The sequence below is a fragment of the Lissotriton helveticus genome, chromosome 5_1 (assembly GCF_964261635.1).
Source record: "Lissotriton helveticus chromosome 5_1, aLisHel1.1, whole genome shotgun sequence".
NCBI classification, from domain to species: domain Eukaryota; kingdom Metazoa; phylum Chordata; class Amphibia; order Caudata; family Salamandridae; genus Lissotriton; species Lissotriton helveticus.
The window spans coordinates 1,390,240,235-1,390,260,641 of record NC_136065.1 but is presented as its reverse complement, the minus strand read 5'-3'; the positions used below and the strand labels follow the sequence as shown (position 1 = coordinate 1,390,260,641).

General features: G+C 48.7%; 1 protein-coding gene across 1 annotated transcript in view; it reads left to right on the top strand.

Annotated features, from left to right (window-relative positions):
• Nucleotides 1-20,407, top strand: part of FGD2 (FYVE, RhoGEF and PH domain containing 2) — a 293,541-nt gene that overhangs the window by 97,605 nt on the left and 175,529 nt on the right. Inside the window, exon 5 of the mRNA XM_078644352.1 lies at nt 19,317-19,473. Within this exon, the coding sequence (XP_078500478.1) occupies nt 19,317-19,473 (157 nt within the window). The remainder of the gene's footprint in view (nt 1-19,316; nt 19,474-20,407) is intronic.

Genomic DNA, 20,407 nt, shown 5'->3' with positions numbered 1-20,407 from the left:
TTGTCTAGTTACAGCCCTCCAGCAATCGCGGCGACCCACACAAATCTCATTACCTTCAGCATCAAAGTCAACGCCAATGGTTTCTGATAACCTAGTAATCATTGATGGAATGCCAGCAAAGAAAAGGATATGTTCCCACCAACCAAAGATTTATACTAAGTTTTCGTTCCTAAAAGATCCTGGGACAGCTATTTATTCCAAGACAGGAAACATTCGTGGACTCCACACACCACTCTTACAAAGCGAATCTGACTGTAGCTGGATCAATAGCAGTCAAATAGTCCATTCCCGACTAGCTGAAGACCTCTACTCACCCAGAGTTGAGACTGTCGCACCAATACCAGCCTCACCTGCCTCACCTGTTTCTGGAAGTGCGGCAGCAGACACTCACCTAGTAGACCTAGATCCCACTAATTACAATACTTCGGAAATGGGTCTACTAGGAAAACTTCCATCAAAGAACGGAGTTTTGCAAAGAAAGCTGAGCCTCTAGAGACAGCAACTGATGCACATTCAATGGATCAGGGTGAGACTCATCCTGGGAAGTTCAGCTTGCCCTCCATAGGAAATCAAGATGCGTTAGGGGAAGTCAAGGTACTGATCCACAATGAGGAGCGAAGAGAAGCCATTTTTCCTCCTCAACCACTTAGTAGTTCATTCAACTCAACGAAAGAAACTAGAGATCCACGACCAAAACCATTTACAGTAATTGAAGAGCAAGGTCGAGGCATCCAAGCACTTCAATTCCTAAACACTTCCTTGACCCAAATCAAGACACTTCAACTAAACTTGTGTAACACCCCTGAACAAATAGCCCCAAATAACAAGTTAGTAACACCAAATCCATCTCAACGTCATACCTTACTACCATACAACAATTCTCAATCAATAAACAACTCCATAAATAATGACATGTCTTCCATAGCAGCACTGGAGTGGGAAGAACTAGTTGCTACTTACAGCCTCAAACCACCGGAAGGGAAACCATCCATCGACGCATCTCCGATATTAGAGGGGAGTAGTAACTCAGGAAAGTCAGCTCCCAAGTCTATATGGTTAACAATCTTGAACACCCTGCAACACTCGGATACGGCCTTGGAATTTCAGTCTCACAAAATGGACCTGCAGCTTACTGTTCTGCAGTCAATGGGCGATTCCATTTCAGGAATCGACTGGAAAATTTCGGAACTAAACAGTCTCATAAGGAGGGGTCAAGACGCCGTTTCTGCTGCTCAACCAGTTCCACCACAATCACTACCCTGTGATACAATCTTAGATAAACTATCATTCTTACCATCTATGTTAGGAGACTTGATATCCAACCTAAAATCAACAGTTCAACAAACCAGGATCCCGCTAACCTCGGATCTACTTCTAGAGCACTCAGTGGCACCAACAGGCCCAACGACAGAGAAGCGGGCTGAGCAGTGCTCAGTAACCACTCTGCCCTCAGCTCAAACACCATCATCCCGATTAATGGAAACAGAGTTAATGATTACTACTGCGACTATACCCGAATCATCGTCAGCAAATAATCAGGCCTCTAGAAGGATCCGTAGAAAGAAAAAAAGGAAAGGAAGAAATCGACTACTAATGGATGCAAGATTAAACTCAATAGAAATACAATCAAATTCTTCTCCTCAATCAGCCACCTACGGCAGGACACCAAATGATAACGGACAATCATCTGCCACGTGCAAGGTCTCTGAAAATACTTCATCAGAGTCCCCACCACATTGCGTAAAACTGACAGCCAGGGTTACTAAGAAACCCGTACCCAAAAAAACTCAAACAGAAACTCTTATAATTTAAACCAACCAAAACAGGGAATAACACTTATAACGCTGAACCAACTCCATCTGAAAGTGTTCCAATCACAGGTAGTGATGAAAACGCCATGTCTATCAATGCGGAGCCAAATCAGCAATCTGTACGTAAGTTGAACAGCAAAACCTGGGAACCAAGGACAGACCGTGGTCAAAATGAGCAACCAAATTACTTGGATATGGTACGACCAAGTCACTCCCCTCAACCAATTCAACAGGGCTGTGAGAGAGCTCCAACCAACTCAACAGCATTAGAGCATGTGAATAGTCCAACAAATATCTTATTCATCCCTGAATATACTTCTCGAGGTATGGATGATACACTGAATAGGAGTAATATACTAAGACTCCTACGCTCAGTAACCAATCTAGCAACCATTAGCTTCACTGACCTTATGCAAATAGCGTTCCAGCCAAATACCGAGCCTCATCGTCCAGACATAACAAAAGCAACATGGCACTCACAAGAAATAGCACAAAAAATTATGTAAGAAGGAGCAACATTCCAGCAATGGGGGATTGAACTGAGACTTGAAAAGCGACCACGCTATCCGACACCTCTTTTACCATCGACAAGACCCATGGTACAAAAAACCACTAATTCCATACTCAAGGGAGCCAGGAGCAGTTCGCCTAAGATGTCCCCTCCAGAAACTAGAAGTCCTCGACCTGGTCTAAATCAAACTCAAGGTAGTCATTCTTCGCCAAAAACCATCCATAACTGGAAGTCAATACAACGCACAATCACCACAACGACTATCGATAACTGACAAAAAAGGGAAGAATCTACTACCCATTCAGGCAAGCCCAGGGAACTCAGAATCTTCTCCTGGAACATTAATGGCTTAGCCAGTAAAAGCAATGATCCCAGATTTCTCCAATACCTGAGTGCATTCGACCTTCTACTGCTCCAAGAAACTTGAGAAGAAAAAGCATTTGAGCTCCAAGGGTTTACTTCGTGCTGCATTCCGGCAAATAAAAACGCCATCTTTGGGCGAAGGTCTGGAGGCTTAATGTTCTTCACCTCAATACCAACAATAGGCGAATTCGAGATAATGGACTTCCACTTCCCTCCCCCAAGTGCTATACAGGTGGTAAAGATCCTGCTCCGGTCAAAAAAGCAGGTCCAGGGAGTAATTATAATTAATACATACATCCACCCAAGCAGAAATAAAAAGCGGTGGAAGACCTGGCAAAAATACTGGAAAAAATAATGGAAGCAAGGGAGTCCGACTCATTCATCTTGGCCGGCGACTTTAATATGCACCTCATAAACAAAGACCAAGACAATGACCTTACCCAAGATCTGAATGCAGCATGGGGCGTACCAACACAAGGCCCAACAAAAAATCAGAAATCAACGAAGCACTTAAAAAACTTACTACGACTTTTGGAGCAATTTAACTTAAGGGCCTTAAATGGTCGCTACATCGATGATGATCCACCAGTAGCCACCTTCCACTCCAATAAACACTCTTCTCATCTTGATTACATGTTTATATCTCTAAACATGTTTTTCTGGGTAACAACTTTCAGAATAGGGACGAGCGACCTAAGTGACCACTTGCCTTTGGAGGCTAAATTAAGATCAACTTGTCAACTGGAAACAGCACCATTTATAGGCCCCGACACAGAAGTCAGGTCAAACTTAAAGCGGCTACGGTGTAACACTGGCAATATTGACTCCATAAGCTGCAAAGCGAAAGCCCTTTTTAATGAAATTGCCAGCTCTTCAACCAAGATGTCGGATGTTTGGCAAAACTTCATTCATGCCTCAGAGAGAAAATGGGAAAAATGATGCCTAAAAAATCACGTCGAGGGAAGCGGAATTCAAACGAACCAACCCTAGAAATGAAAACACAAAAACGACTAATAAATCAAAAACTGAGACAACTGTGAAAGGATCAAACAAATCAGAGCCTACAAAGTGATCTACGGGCAGCAAAAAACCAGCTCAAGCGGTTGAATTTGGAACTGCAGAAACTAAGAAATGAAGACCAGTGGGTAAAACTTCTTTATGAAGGGAAACAGAAAAACAGCCTTAAGTTTTGGCAAATGGTCAACAGACTACAGAACCCTGATCATTTAGGTCAAAACTCATACATCTCAGAGGAGGTATGGACAAAATACCTATTGCCCCATTTCAATAACGTCACAAACAATCCTTGTACCAAAGCCATAAGGTCGGAAACAAAAGGAAATTCGAACCACCACACGGGCATAGGAACCCAAGGAAAGTGTGTGTATGGAGCCACTAGCTCATCAAAACTTGATAAATCCAATACGGTTGAAGACCCTGCAAAGGCTATCGAGCTAGGCCCATCGATCGAAATCTTGCCAGTTGGCATCAAATGAAAAATATCGAGGGGGCGACCCACTGGGGCACCGGGGCCGAATGGCATACGACCGAAACTGTATAAATCAGACGTGAAATTTTGGAGCGAATCGTTGGCACCAATATTTAATAACATAAGACACATCCAGACTCCTCCAGAGTCTTGGCACGGGTCAGTCATCAGCCCGATTTACAAACGCGGTAGCAAGAAGCATCCCAGCAGCTACCGGCTCATTGCCCTACTAGATGTGGAGGCTAAATACTTTGCTGGGGTCATCCTGGAGGAATTAACAGCATGGGCATCCGAAAACTCAATTATCCCAATAAACCAAACGGGTTTCTCCAAAGGCCAAGGGACCACAACTAACATCATGGCATTGTCCTTGCTGATGGGAGCAGCAAAAGAGATCAAGTCTTCTTTGTACCTCTCGTTCATCGATTATACCGCAGCATTCGATTCTGTGGACCGCAACAAACTATGGCAGAAACTGGACTATTGGGGAATACCGAAACGCCTCCTAGACATGCTAATAATGCTCCATTCAAAAACCTGGATCAAAATTAAACTTGGGGCAGGTACGCACCTTTCGAGTGCCATCAGGACAACAAAAGGGCTAAAACAGGGGTGCGTATTAGCACCACTACTATTTAATCTCTTTCTGGCCGACCTACCTGGGGTCCTCGACAAATGCCCCAACCACGCACCAAAACTGGGGAAAATCGCCCTTTCCAGCCTCCTATTTGCGGACGACCTGGTGCTGATAAGTCGGACACCAACGGACCTTCAGCATCTCTTGAACTTAACACATACTTTCTCAGTAACAAACTCCCTTCAAATTAATTTCAGCAAATCAAAGGTCATGGCCGTGAATTATAGAAAAAAAAGGAATCTCTGCTGGCATCTGAATGGAGAACAGCTTGATCGGGTGACCTCTTATAAGTACTTGGGAGTAATCCTGGACTCCAAAAACATGTCCAGGGTACAACTGGACTCCTTACGAGGTAAGGCGACGACGATCTACCTGGCATTAAAACCACTAAAGACCAAACTCCCCGATCTATCCTTTAAACCTCTCCTTGAAATTTTGCGTGCAAAACGACAGCCTACCCTCACATACGGCAGCGAATCGCTCCATGGGAAGGATGCTGCATTATTGGATACAGTCATAGCCAACACATATAGGGCTATTTTCAACATCCCAAAATATGTCTCTCCAGCCCGATTAGAATTCGGCATCCTCAAACAAACCCTAGAAAGGCGGAGCGTGTGCGTAACCAGCTGGCACAAGATCCGCACTGCAGAGACGGGCTCCCTAAGTTCCAAAGTATGGGAAGAGCTACTTCGGCAACGCAAATCCTTGCACAGAGACTACCTATTTGGATCACTCCTAGTTCTAGGCCTGACTGACATCTGGGATACATCAATAGACCTTCTGTCCCTTAAAAAAATCGCCAAAAAATCGGCACGCAATGTCTCAGTGATCGAAGACAAGCAGGATCTAGCAAACAGGGTGCACGGCTGGATAACGTTGGGTGACTTTGGAAAAACACAATCGCAAGCATACCTTAACATCGGCATGAAAAGGGAACTTAAAGAAAAGCTGCTAAAACAACGCCTAGGCGTAATCCCCATACTCCCCCATCTCCCACCCTGGGAAAGAAACAACTCATCACAGCAGTGTCGCCTGTGTAAAACCGCCAAGGAAGACATCGTCCTCGTGATCTGCATCTGTCCTAGACTAAAGGACCTGAGGCATAATTTCTTAAAACCATTCTTTAAACTACATGCCGTTCAGTCCTGCAGGCAGGCAGTCAAACTGTGTTTTAACACTAATAACACCAAATTGAACTGACAGGTCGTGAGGTCTTTGAATCGACAAAGAAAAGACTAAATAGTGTTTGATGATCATCACATGGCTCTGAGGATAATCACGAACTCATCTCAATTAACTTTTTATTTTGTAATCTAATTCAACTAATTAACCATGTACAAACAAATAAATACTTACCATACCATTACCTTAATTAAATACAATATATATATGTGTGTGTGTGTATATATATATATATATATATATATATATATATATACTAGCAGCCCGTCCCGACCTTGTCCGGGAGCAATCAGGCTTCAGGGCCCTCGCCCGTCCCGACATTGTCCGTGGGTTCCCCGGAGTAGCAGCCCGTCCCGACCTTGGCTTCAGGGCCCCCGCCCGCCCGGACATTGTCCGTGGTCCCCCGGAGCCTTACCTCATCTGCCGCACCTCCCCGCGCTCCTGAGTTCACCGGTCCACTGCTAGCAATCAGGCTTCAGGGCCCCCGCCCGCCCCGACATTGTCTGTGGGTCCCCCGGAGTAGCAGCCCGTTCCGACCTTGGCTTCAGGGCCCCCGCCCGCCCCGACATTGTCCGTGGGTCCCCCATAGCCTTAACTCATCCGCCGCACCTTCTCGCGCTCCTGAGTTCACCGGTCCGACTATCCTCGACGCTCCTCCCCGCCTGTCCGCCGCTCCTCTCCGCTCCTCCCAGCCTGTCCGCAGCTCCTCACCGCTCCTCCCCGCCTGTCCGCCGCTCCTCCCCGCGCTCATGTCCGCCGCTCCTCCTCACGCTCCTGGACGCCGCTCCTCCCCGCGCTCCTGATGTCAGCACGCACGTCGCAGCCTGCGCTACTTCCATGGGACTACTTTTTTTTTCTCGTAAATATTTTAAATAACTTAAATTTTTTTAATTTATATAGCCTATGTCCATCTGCACACCCTGACAATTACAACGATGTATCGGGTGTGTGGATTGGCGCTGTGGTTCCTGAGTTTACCCGCCGCAAAGGTTCAAAGTTCTTCCTTTATAATAGTAGTATATATATATATATATATATATATATATATATATATATATATATATATATACATAGTGAAAACACCATTGTCGCCATTTCCAATTAAGATTAAACACAAGCTCAACTGCAAGACAGAGTTTGCAGTTTATGTTTTGGAGTGCCCATGTGGGCTAAGATACGTGGGCAGTACGAGGCCTCAGGTCCATAAGCGCATCCTCCAACATTTACGAGCAATCTGTAACGTTGACACCTCTTATCCAGTTGCCAGGCACTTTGATAAGTGCCATGGCAAAGATGCTTCCCTCTTGTCATATTTTGTGATAGACTGTGTTCCTCCCCAGAGGAGAGGAGGTGATAGAGAGTCCCTGTTGCGCAAATTAGAAACGCGCTATATTATTCTTTTAGATACCAAGGTACCACAGGGCCTTAACACTGGGGAGGACTGCCACACCTATCTCTAATGAGTTATGTCCACTGTTATATGTAACTTATGACTACATTGCCTTTCTGTAGCTGTATTTGACTTAAAACTTCACCTTATACCCTGGACGCCTCTCCAGATCATTATGTAACTGATTTTAATCACATTGTATGTATTAGCACTATTTTTCACTTTATGGTAGCACTTTTTTTAGCCATCTGTACATATATCAATTTAGAAATATTTTGCACATACTTTGCTATTTGCACATCGAATCAACTGTACTGCATACGCTACACATGGATTTAGTTGCCAATATGGTTTACTACTATGAGTGAGTTCCACCATCAGGACATGGTTTCAAATGTAAATATTTATGTTTTTAACTTTTATATTGTCCTTTTGAGCTTTTATCAATTATTGAGTAACCATTGTGATTTGATGTGTATATATGAAATTTTGGTAATAGGGACTACTTAGGTAGCAACTAATGTGTGGTGGTAATTTGTATTGTGTATTTTGTATTTTACAATTACTGGGACGGATAACAATTGACATATTTTTTTGTTATGTGCAATAGTGTGCAAATCAACAGCATTTATGCTGTAATTTTGAAAGATACGTTTGAGTTAACTTATAACATCATAGTAACTCTTCTATGTTTGTATCATGTGATGGCTATTATGCACTTTAAAAAGGGTGGCCAGCCCTCGTGACGTTGTCATGTGAACAAGGTTACGTTTAGCCGAAACGCGTCGTGGCGGACTGGTGCTGGGTTTTAAAACAATAAAATAACTTTGCACCGTACTCTGGGTCTCGTTGGTTCCTGTTCGTTTGTGTGGCAGATTGCAGCGCTGGTGGACGAAGGAACTTGACATACCTCATATATATATATATATATATATATATATTACCTACTGGCGGTCGCCAGTAGGTAGTTATAGTTAGGATCGTTTTCCATAGGAAATCCGCAACATTCTATTGGGAATAACTTTGGCGCCGAATGAGGGATCTGCCTGTAATTTTTCTTAACTTTGCCTCGCTGCGCTCCGCTCCTTCCCTGAAAGTTTTGGGGGGATCCGTCAAGCGGGGGCCGAGATAAAAGGGGGTCCCAAAACGTGTTTTCCCCATGTTAATTTTCTATAGGGCGGTTGGGCTCACTTTTAGCCCGAACGGCTGAATTGATTTCCACCAAACTTGGCAAAATTGTAGGGACTGGTACCCCGATGTGCCCTTGCTATGTCTCAAGATATATGCTCCAGTGGTTTTTACGAACATTAACTTTGAAAAAATATATATTGGGCTACATTGGGCTATATATATGTTAGAGCCCAAATGTAGCCCAATGTAGCCCAATGTAGCCCAATGTAGCCTAAAGATGGCCACCAGAGACAAAAAAAAACAAATGCAGCCCAAATATCAGCCAGATGTAGCCCAACTATAGCCCAATGACAGAATGTCCCAGAGTGTTCTAAAGAACAACTAGAGCGCTAACAGTCTTACTTATGACAAAAGTATGGCACACCTGAAGTCATCTTGATTGGAATAAAGTGTTAACACTTAAAACATTTAATTTGCAAAGGAACAAAATGAGGGGTTCATTTTGCCATAGAAATTATGATTAGTGCTGAAGAAAGAAAAATTAGGGCACATTTTGAGTGACTTCTCAAATCCTCTTATATTTCATTAAAAAAATTCTGATATGCAGTCTCCCAAGATGGCCACCAGAGACAAAAGAGCCCAAATGTAGCCCAAATATCAGCCAGATGTAGCCCAACTATAGCCCAATGACCGAATGTCCCAGAGTGTTCTAAAGAACAACTAGAACGCTAACAGTCTTACTTATGACAAAAGTATGGCACACCTGAAGTCATCTTGATTGGAATAAAGTGGTAACACTTAATACATTTAATTTGAAAAGGAACAAAATGAGGGGTTTCATTTTGCCATAGAAATTTTATATATATATATATATATATATATTCACTGAAAAAACCATAGGTTACACACCAGTTATAGTTAGGAATTAGCATTTAAAAAACCTTTGAAATTCACTGAAAAAAACATAGGTTTCACACCAGTTATAGTTAGCTGGAAATTTTACTCGCATAATACCATTGAAATTCCCACGTTATAGTTAGTTGGACTCACTATAACTTGCACGTCTGCAATGCACTGCTGATGACGTCACATATTACATCACTCATGCATATATTTAAATATTTAAACATTACTCGCTAATATATGTGTTCACTAAGATACACTTAATAAGCCAGTTAACCAATCAATTTTTTTTTTTAAAACACTGTCATGAGTGATGTAATATGTGACGTCATCAGCAGTGCATTGCAGACGTGCAAGTTATAGTGAGTCCAACTAACTATAACGTGGGAATTTCAATGGTTTTATGCTAGTAAAATTTCCAGCTAACTATAACTGGTGTGAAACCTATGGTTTTTTCAGTGAATATATATATATATATATTTTTTTTTATATATATATATATATATATATATATATATATATATATATATATATATATATATAAATATTACGAAAAATGTCAAAAGTCTTTAAGGAGATGAGGATCGTTCTCTTTCCTAGTATCCAAATGTGCAAAATTAAGTGAGTTTAGACTCTTTCAGAATTATCTTCTAAGAGTGTACTTTAAACTGTGGAAGATCATTTCCAAAATACAATTGAATTACTCGGAGTTCTACTTCTAACACACTTTCTAAATGACAGCAGTTTTCAAAGTTTTCACAATGTCTTGTAACAAGAGCCAGGCAACAGCAACAAAGTATCTCAATTGTCCAGCAAACATGCTCTGGAGCATGCAGAACCACCGCAATTTACAAACTGTGTGGGGTTCTGTGGCTTCATGGGAAATGTTGTTTCTTGAATTGTGCACCAGCACGTGTGCGTATTGTATCCTCCAAGACTCAAAGCCTTTTGCCAAGTGGTGCCAACATACTGAGTGTACCATCTTTTCCATCCACTGGACCATGCGTAGCATTTGTGTGGCCCAAGCATTGCACGTGTGCACTTGACAAGTGGGGAAGATAAGTGAATACCACATTTCATGACATTAGCGTAAAACAGTCAAAAGCCTATTTATTATTTTAGGAGGAAAAGCATGTACATTTGATAATTACAATGGGAGATTTGACAAAATCAAAGCACATGGTAAAGGAGCCGGAATAAATTCGGCCCTCCTAAGGTGAGACATCAAAGGCAGGTCAAGGGTGGACTCAGACCTTAGTTCCAGTGCAGGCATGGGCTTTGGACGAAAGACTAGTAACAGTTGTGCTTCCTCTGTGACAATCACCCTAGCAGACACTTGGGTACCCATTAGGATGTCGGGCGGATCGCCACCGCCATGCGGGCGGTGGCGTGCCACCCGACATCCTTGTCCGCCCGCCACCCATTTCCCCCCCGCCATATTACTATGGTGGGGGGACCGCGGCGGACGGAAACACCGTCCGCCGCTTTTCCGCCCTGGTTGCCTTGCAGCTGGGGCGGAAAAGGGTTTATATGGTGGCGGTGTCTATCAGACGCCGCCAGCCATATTAGCATGGGCTTTTGGGGATGCCTTTCCGGGGCGGCAACGAAAAGGCAGGCGGTCTTCACTTTGGGGGCCCCCTGTAGGTCCCATGGTGAAGGCGAGGGAGGGGGGGCACATGGGGGGTACCTGTGGTACCCCCCTGCATTTGCATACACAATGCGGCAGGCAAAGCGCGGTGCCTGCCGCTTTGTGTATGCAAATGCATCACAAACATTTATAGCATTGCGGCGGGTGCTGGTGTGAAAAACGCCCGCCGCAATGTTATAAATGCATGATGCTAGGCGGGACCACCGCTCAGCTCGCGGGCGGTACCGTTTTCCGCGAGGATGGCAGGCGGGCAAAGTCCCCCCACCATCCTAATGGGGGCCTTGGAGTGGTGTGCCACGGGCCTCCCCATTTCAGATGAAGAGAGTGGGGCGTGCAGCTGGGGCCCACAGGAAAATGAGGAGTTTATACCCACTGAATCTACCTTGGGAGGGACATTCAACTTTACAGGAGGGTGAATTAAGGTGCCATGCTCTCCCTGGCCTACTGTGTACATTGGGAGTCATATAGTGGATGTATGTTCTGGATGCATGGTAGACAAAATGCTGCAGGGAGAGGTGTGGTGCAGCAGCCAGAGTGACTGACTCCAGAGCACGTGGATGACGGTCCGATCGTTGGCGGCAGCTCAGCTCAGCATCATGTGACTCAGGGCAATAGCTCACTGAGGGGCACATGCATCAAGCTTTCTGCAAAGTGGCACGTTTACAACCTGTAAAAATGCATTTCCGATGCATCAAACCAAAATGCATTTGCAAAATAGGTAATCACAATTTTTGTTGCGATTTCCTATTTTGCGAATGCATTTAGGGAATCGCACACACCGGGCATGTGTGTACGCCACATGTGCACACCTATCTGTTTTAGGCGTGCATCAGGGGGCCTTAGGCCCCCTAGCACCCTTGAAATTGGATTCGCAATTTGCGATTACCTATTTGGTCATCGCAAATTGCGAATGCTTTGCCATTCATTTCTATGGGCCTCTACGCCCATAGGAATGAATGGGAATGCATTCCCTAATAGCGATTCGCAATTTGTGACTCCTAACTAGTGATTCCTCAAAAAACGCTTTTAAGGAATCGCAATTCTTTATCTTGATGTATGTGCCCCAAGATCTCCCCGATGGCCCCCAGCGCCTTGAAACCATAAGGGGTGATATGTTCACGCTTTACAAGTATGGATTATGTTTAATGTTATAACTTACCACATGTGCATACAATATTTATTTAAACTGCAACAAAGCAGTAGGTTGTGTGGGGGGCGTGGTTTGAGCGCCGACTGGGATGGCGGCGTGAGCCCGGAGCTCCGTCCCGGATCCCGTACTTCTCCTGTTAACACCTGTTACAGGGCCGACGAAACGTTCTGGGCTTTCGCCTTCCGCGGCGGACTGCTGGGGACGAGCCTTCCAGGACTGGATTCTGCCCCGCTGCGGTGCGGGGAGACAGAGCGGAGCTCTAAAGACGCTGTGCCTTGGGACTCAAGATGGCGGCGGCGACGTTGTTCTGGGCTTAAAGGACGGGGCTCGCCGGGGCAGCCCAGCCGCGGGGCAATCGGGTGGCCGCTGAGTGCGGACTATAGGAAGGCGCCCTGCCGGCATTGGAGGAGCGGGGGATGTCTGCGCTGTGGTGAGCGCTCCAAGGATCCGAGGCTGGCGAGCTGGTGGCCCCTCCCCCCACTGCTGCCCTGGTGAAGTCGGGAGGCCGGCTGCCGTCACGGCACCGAACTGAGATGTGAGGGATACGGGCGGCTCTGAAGTCGGGGAGCGCCGGCGCTGTGCAGCGGGCCCCGAAGTGAAGGCCGTCCCGACGCTAGCGGAGCCTGAGGGGAAGGTGGAGCGCAGAGGGCCGAGGAAAGGGCTTCACACGCTGGTACGGCGCTGACCGGGCTACACACTATCCCCACTGAGGGGAGCGCTCTGCCTGGGTGCTCAATTACAACAAGAGATGGTGATGGAGAGAGGCACTCTGCCTGGGTGATCGTCAGCGGAGGCGGCGCTGCGCGGCTGGGGGGCCCTGCACGGTCTGAAAAAGGGGCTTGAACTGAGGACCCTGCTGGAGTGGAGGCGCGGCGATTTCCTTTCCCCCGGCTGGACTTCCAGCATCGGCCTGCAACAGAGAACTGGGCAGCTAGGGAGCGTCGGCGTGAGAGTGGACATAGTGGGGCCCATACAGAGGTGGATTAATCCTAGCAGAGCACGTGGTCTCAGGTCACTTTCTTAATTACTGCGCTCTCACACGAGTCGGAGAAGGGGGCGCCCCCACCTGGCGCTTGCCCAGTACTAACAAGGAGGGGTATCACTGCCTGAGGACTGGTATAGATTGAACAGCTCGCCCTGGGGGCTGTGGTGAACGCCTGTGTGTTGCTCCAGATGGCGGATGTGGATGGCGACGTGGCGGCGGGACGGACTCAGACTTTGACGGCTGGGCCAGATATGGCTGGCGCCCTCCAGGAGAGTCCGGCGGCGTCAGCGCAGGAACGTAGACTGAATGCGCGTCTGGATGATATATTGGAGGCGATTGCGGCGACCAAAGAGTCATTGCACCAGGACATTGGGCAGGTGGCTACGGGGCTGGGTCTCCTGCGGGCGGATCACGCAAAACTCTCTGACAGAGTGAAAGACAACGAACTGCTGCTCCAGGAGCTAAAGCCTGCGGTGGTCACCGCGGAACATAAACTGTCCGATGTCCTGTCCCGATTGGCCGCACTGGAGAGACGAGCGGAGGATTCCGAAAGTCGCAACCGCCGGAACAACGTGCGGGTGGTGGGCTTGCCGGAAAAAATTGAAGGGGGCGATGCAGTGGCGTATTTGGAGAACTGGTTCAGGTCCACCGTCGCTCCTGAAGGCTTATCTCCGTTCTTCTCAATAGAAAGGGCGCATAGGGTTCCGTCTCGTCCGCCCCAGCAGGGGCGTCCCCCTAGACCGATGGTGGCCAGGCTCTTGCATTTCAAGGACCGTGACTTGTTGATACAGAGGGCAAGATCGGCAGGACCCTTCCAGGTGGAGAACAGTCAAGTCACACTCTTCCCAGACTATACACAAGAAGTTCAGAGGAACAGGGCAATGTTCCTTGCGGTCAAGAAGGAGCTCAGGGAGGAGGGTATCCAATACTCGTTACTCTTCCCAGCCCGGCTGAGAGTGATCATGGACGACACGACCCACTTTTTCCAATCTCCTGACGAGGCCTGGTCGTGGCTGGAATCGTACAGGGCGGGGACTGACCGGCAGCACAAAGGAGAGAAGGTGAAGACGAGACCGGTCCAGATTCGCAAGTCGCAACGGATCCGTAAACGCGACAGGCTCAAGCAGGCGATGAGAGAGGACTTGTTGGCGGCAGAACGGAGGGGAGCATTGGCTGCCACGGCATCCATCACGGGCTCGCAGCGAGGAGAGATGGGAGAGGATTCGGAATCGGAAGGCGGAGGGCGCAAATCAGGTGGAGAACTTTCGGAAGCCGACAGTACTGCAGGACCGACGGTCACGCCTCAAACGGCGGATGGCCTGTTTAATGACTGATATGGGGGTCTGATGATGGTTCTTCACTGCTATATGGTTATCCTGCGGGTCGGCGTTTAGCAGGTACTCTGTTGTGATTTTCTCATGGGGTCATGGGCCTGGGGTGCGGGGCGGCCCGTCACAGGTTGGAGCTGGACTATCCCTCTATTGCCCTTAAGGCTTCCTGTGGAGACTACCACAGATTAGTGTAATGAGTGTGATGTTATGCGTTTGGATGGGGGCTAGAGCAGTGCTGTTAGGTCCTGTCCTGGGGAGTGGGGTTGGGGAAGTTTGTTGGGGTGTTTGGGGGGGAGGGTATGGCTGCTATGATGTGGTGGGCTGGTTGACAATGGAGGGGTGGAGGAGAGTCTGCAGCGATGGGATCATTACCTGATGTAAAGTGTCTCACATGGAATGTTCGGGGTCTTAGAACAATGTCGAAGAGGTACAAAGTGCATGCCTACCTGGTGAGGAGGGGGGTTCAAATTGCCATGCTGCAGGAAACTCATTTGACTAAACTAGAGTGTGAGGCATTGCAGAAAAGGTGGCGCGGCCAAGTATTTGGAACCTCTTATTCGGCGTTTGCGAGGGGGGTACTCATATGGGTCAGGGCGGGGGTTCCTTTCCAGGTTGCAGAGCAGGTGGTGGACCCTGGAGGCAGGTTTGTGGCGGTGAGGGGGAGGCTGCAGGGCACTGAGGTGGTCTTATGTAGCGTGTATGCCCCCAATGTGGATCAAGCCCGTTATTTTGATGTTCTCTCGGGCTCCTTGGCCCACTTTTTGGCGGGCCCCATTATCCTAGGGGGAGACTTTAATTCCATCGCAGACGTAGTTTGGGATAGATCCCATCCACCATTGGCTGACTCCCCGGTGCATAAGCTGTCGGAACGAAGGAGAGACTGGCAGGACAGGTGGGGTCTGCTAGATGTGTGGAGGACACAGCACCCGACCGATAGGGATTACTCCTTTCACTCGACACTGCACGCCCTACATGTCAGAATTGATTCTATGCTATGTAGCGCCCCCGTAGCTGCCATGGTAACTCATACTGAATATCTTACTAGGACCATTTCAGACCACAATCCCCTGTTGATAGCGGTCAGATGGCAGAGAGCGAGATCTGCGATTCCGACCTGGAGGCTGCGGCCGGACACGCTTGAGGACTTGGTGTTTGGGGAGAGGGTTGGCCAGGGTATATCGCTCTATTTTGGAGAGAATGAGGGCTCGACTGCCACTAGGTCAATAGAGTGGGATGCGATGAAGGTGGTGGTGCGTGGGGTGTGCATGGGAAACTTCTCGAATGTCCGGACGACTGTCCTGGCGGATCTGGAGAAAGCGGAAGGTGCGCTGAGAACGATTGAGCGGAGTAGGCCTGAATGCCCGGATTTGCAGGGACGACTAGTGGAAGCGAAGGAAGTGGTGGCGAGAGAGACGGAGAGACTGAGATGTTATGATTATAAATTGTACCTCTTGAAAGTCCATGCAGAGAGGGATAAGGTGGGCACTCTGCTGGCGAGGCTTGCTAACCCGGTGCCGAAGAGTGGCCCAATTATGGGCATTAGAACCGACACGGGGGAGGTGGTCCATTCTCAAGAGGCCATTCTGGAGCGTTTTCGATCGTATTATGCGGGCCTGTATGATACTCAGCTAGAGGCGGGTCCAGCGACCATAGATGATTACTTACGTGCGGTGCGACTCCCGGTACTAGACGAGGAGCCAGCAAAAGATCTGGGCGGCCCGATTTCATTAATGGAGATCCGCGGGGCTATTAAGCAGATGGCTAGGAACAAGACGCCGGGGGTGGATGGCCTGCCTGTCGAGTTTTATGCGAACTATGTGGAGGTACTGGCGCCCAGATTGCTAGCAGTGTACTCGGAGGCGATGACGCTGGGGAGCCTTCCCGTATCCATGAGGGAGGCGCTGGTGATCCCGCTTCTGAAACCGGGTAGGGATGCGCTGGAGGTGACGTCGTACAGACCCCTCTCCATGCTGACGGTAGACTACAAAATCTTGAGCCGCATTTTGGCCACCAGATTGCTCCCTCATATGACCAGGCTGGTGCACGATGACCAGGCAGGGTTCATCCCTACAAGGAACACGGCCATTAACACACGCAGGTTGATCGGTATACTGCAGGATGCCCTGGGTTCGGACGGTGCGTCGGCTGTTTTATCGGTGGATATTGAAAAGGCTTTTGACAGCCTTGAATGGTGTTACCTGGATGGGGTACTGGAGAGGTTCGGACTCGGTGAGGGGTTTGGGCGCTGGACGAAGGTTCTATATTCCTTGGCCACAGCTAGAGTGCGAGTGGGATCACTCATATCGACTGCCTACCCGGTACGCAGAGGGACTAGGCAGGGATGCTCGCTCTCTCCCCTTCTGTTCGCCCTCGCGATGGAACCACTGGCGGCATTAGCCAGGACGGGGAACTCCTTTATGGGAGTCCGTTGCGGGGAGGATACTCACTACATCTCATTGTATGCCGATGACCTGCTGCTGTATTTGGAGGATACAAATGAGGCCTTAAGCGGTGCTGTGGGCTGCTCTCGTCCTTCGGCGAATTGTCGGGACTTAGGGTGAACTGGGATAAGACATGTGTCTTCCCGTTGCGAGCGGATACCCAGTGCCCCCCCCTTACGGTAAATGTGCTCTGGGCGGATAGGTGCTTTACGTATCTGGGGGTCCGAATCTATCATGATGCGGCAAACCTCCTGGAGGGTAATATTGGGCGATGCATCAGGGGATTACGCGGATGCATGTCCTTTTGGGCATCTCTCCCTTTGTCGGTGCAAGGGCGAGTGGCATTGCTGAAAATGGTGGCACTCCCTCGACTGTTATATTATTTCAGAACCTTGCCTATTTGGATCCCGCAGCGGATCTTTCGGGAACTGCGGTCGATGATTACTGAGTTCCTCTGGGGGCATGGCAGGCGTAGGGTGGCGTTGCACGCCATGATTCGGCCCAAACTTGAGGGAGGGATGGCTGTGCCGGACTTTGAGTTATACTACCTGGCGGCCCAGCTTCAAATTCTGACACAGAACGTGGCTAGGGAGTTTAGAGGTCCTGAACGGCTCCGAAGGCTGGGTGTCCAAAGACATGTCCTTTCCTACATTGTTATGCAGCAGAGGTTGGTGTTGAGAGAGCTCACCCTAGAAGAAAAAACCCTCCGGCTATGCTGGAACAGGAGCCTGAGGCGGGCGCGAGCAGTGAGACCATATGCCCCGGAGATCCCTATAGGGATGCTGACGGCGCTGCCACATGGGGGGGATTGGTCTCCGCTGGCGGACTGGGAGGAGCTGGGTTTGATTGTTGTGGGTGACCTGTTTATGGAAGGAGTGCTGGCCCCGTTTGCGGTGCTTCGGGAGCAATTTGGCCTTCCCGATGGGGATTACCTCCTGCATGCGGCGATATCTGCAGCATTGCAGAAGCACTGGAAGAGGGGATTGGCGGAACCGGACACGACCACGGCCTGTCAGTACGTGATGATGGCCGCGGGTACAATTAAGGCGGTGACATGCCTTCAATCACGGATGTTGCACGACGGGCTGGAGCCGCTTACGTTGTTGAAAGCCAGTTGGGAGACCAGTGTAGGCAAGCCTATTCCGGACACTGAATGGGGCCACATCTTGAAACGAACGTGGAAGGGCAGCAGGAATGCTAGGTTCCAACAAGTACATTTCTTCCTTATACATAGAGCATACCTGACCCCGGGGAAGCTCCGCCGGCACTTCCAGGTGCAGGACGCGGCATGCCCGCGGTGCTCGGCACCGGAGGCTGAACTGGACCACATGATGTGGGGTTGCCCGAAATTGAATACGTATTGGCCCGAGGTGGGCGCCCTTCTGAATGCGGTCACGGATAGGGAGGTGGAATTTGATATGGCGGCGTGCCTTTTACTGTGGTTCCCTCACACAGCGAAAACGAAAGTCACGAGCAAGTTCATTGATCTGGGGCTTATGTTAGCACAGAGGGAGATCACGTGGTGCTGGAAAACTAGGGAAGGGCCTGTGCTGGGGAGGTGGACGACTGAGCTGTTGAAGTGGTCGAGGTGCGAGAGTGTATTGAGGATGCGGCAGGCCACCAGATTGGGGAATGAGAAGGGCATAGAGGCGGCTAGAGCCTGGGAGACGATTGTGCAGGCTATGTGTGATTACTTGACGGACGATACAGAAGAGGGATCCTCGGAAACCGAGTTCCTAGAGACTAGACACACGAACATTTAACCATTGATGCTGACACACCCATCTGTCCGACACACATCACCACCACCCACATCAGCAGTAGCCAGGGGAGGGAGGGAGTAGTGGTGTTCGTAGACTGCCATGTCGGAGATAGGAGGTAGACGTCCTGAGTATGACACGGGTGAGTCCTCTCACTGATACAAAGGCGGCACCAGGCTTGGTGCACTCAGTAAGCTTCGGTGTGATCAGTGTGGTAAGCACGACCCTCTAGGGGATATTTGGGGGGGGGGGGGTAGTTGTAGCTGTGTGGATTTAAAATGCGGAAACAGGATTATGTTTGTAACCAATCACCCCTATGCAACATACTAGGAACCTTGTTGGACATTGACCTTGCGCCGCCCGGCCTCCGGGATGTGGGCTGATGGGCTGTGTAAATGCCAGAAAACATGTGGTGCCTTGTGTAGCGGGGGTACTAATGGTTGCTTCTCTCGATGTTTGTTCCTAAATTCTGCAATAAAAATATACTTTCAAAAAAACCAAAAAAAAGCAGTATGTTGTGTGCCACATGTCATACTAATTTTTCCCTTCATGGTGGACTCTTCCTTCATCTCTGATTCCAGGGTTTCCAACCCAAGGATCGGTGACATCATACAGAAGATGGCACCTTTTCTCAAGATGTACACAGAGTATATCAAAAACTTCGACAAGGCCATGGAACTCATCACTTTGTGGAAGGAGAAGTGTCAGCCTTTCCAGGATATAATCATGGACATTGAGGTAATTAGGAAATGAAAGGGACCTTTCTTCGAAAATAATGTACCTCTTCTGTTGCAACATCTGATGGAGCACCCCGCTGCCTCCTGCCACCTACCTTGCTGTCCCATGAGACACATCCTCTATGCTTCAAGTTTCAGCCCACGTGCTTGAATAAATGGAAGAAAGGTGTAGACAGGAGTCACAGTGCTGTGTGCTCTAGCTTCTTCATAGACTAAAGGGGGCTGACCAGCATTATGTGTTGGAAGTAGGTTTGAGACTACATTCTCCACCCACTGTGCGGTCAGAGGCTCACGACCAGGTTCCCAGGTCCTAGGGCAGGGTCACTATCAGACACTATCCTTTCCTGTCTCTTGCATGTCTTTAAACATTGTTGTGACGGAGGTGATGACACTAACCGCCTGATGTGGTCCAGGGCAGCAGGATGGTAGGACTACACGCCTCCTGCACAGGTTCTACTAAGGTTATCCTCCATCTTACATCAGCTGGGCTTTGCACTTGTCCTAAGGTCAGGTCCCTGCCTCTACGCTCCGGCAGGTAATCTTTTCTTCAAAGCAGGGGACAGCAGCACAGCTCCTCTGTGCTCCTAAGCGCTGTCCTAGGATTGGAGAGAGCGAGGGTGTAACCGGGGTGCTTGGGCGTCCGGTCCAGGGACATTATCCTTCTCATTGCTGGTGCGGCCCAGTTTCACTTCCAAGTCAATGTGAAGTTTTGCCATCAGAGCATCAGCGCTTCTCCTAACTCGGGGACTGATGGGGAATCTAAACCTTATCAGAATGTAAGCGCCCTTTAAGGTCTGTCTGTACAGGGATCACTTCCACAGGAATGTGTGCACGCTCCTACACAGTGGGGTGGAGGGGCAGCAGATGGTCACGAGGGTGTGAACCATACGGCAGAGGTCAGAAGTGGGGACAAGACCAGGGACAAGTGCTGGGCA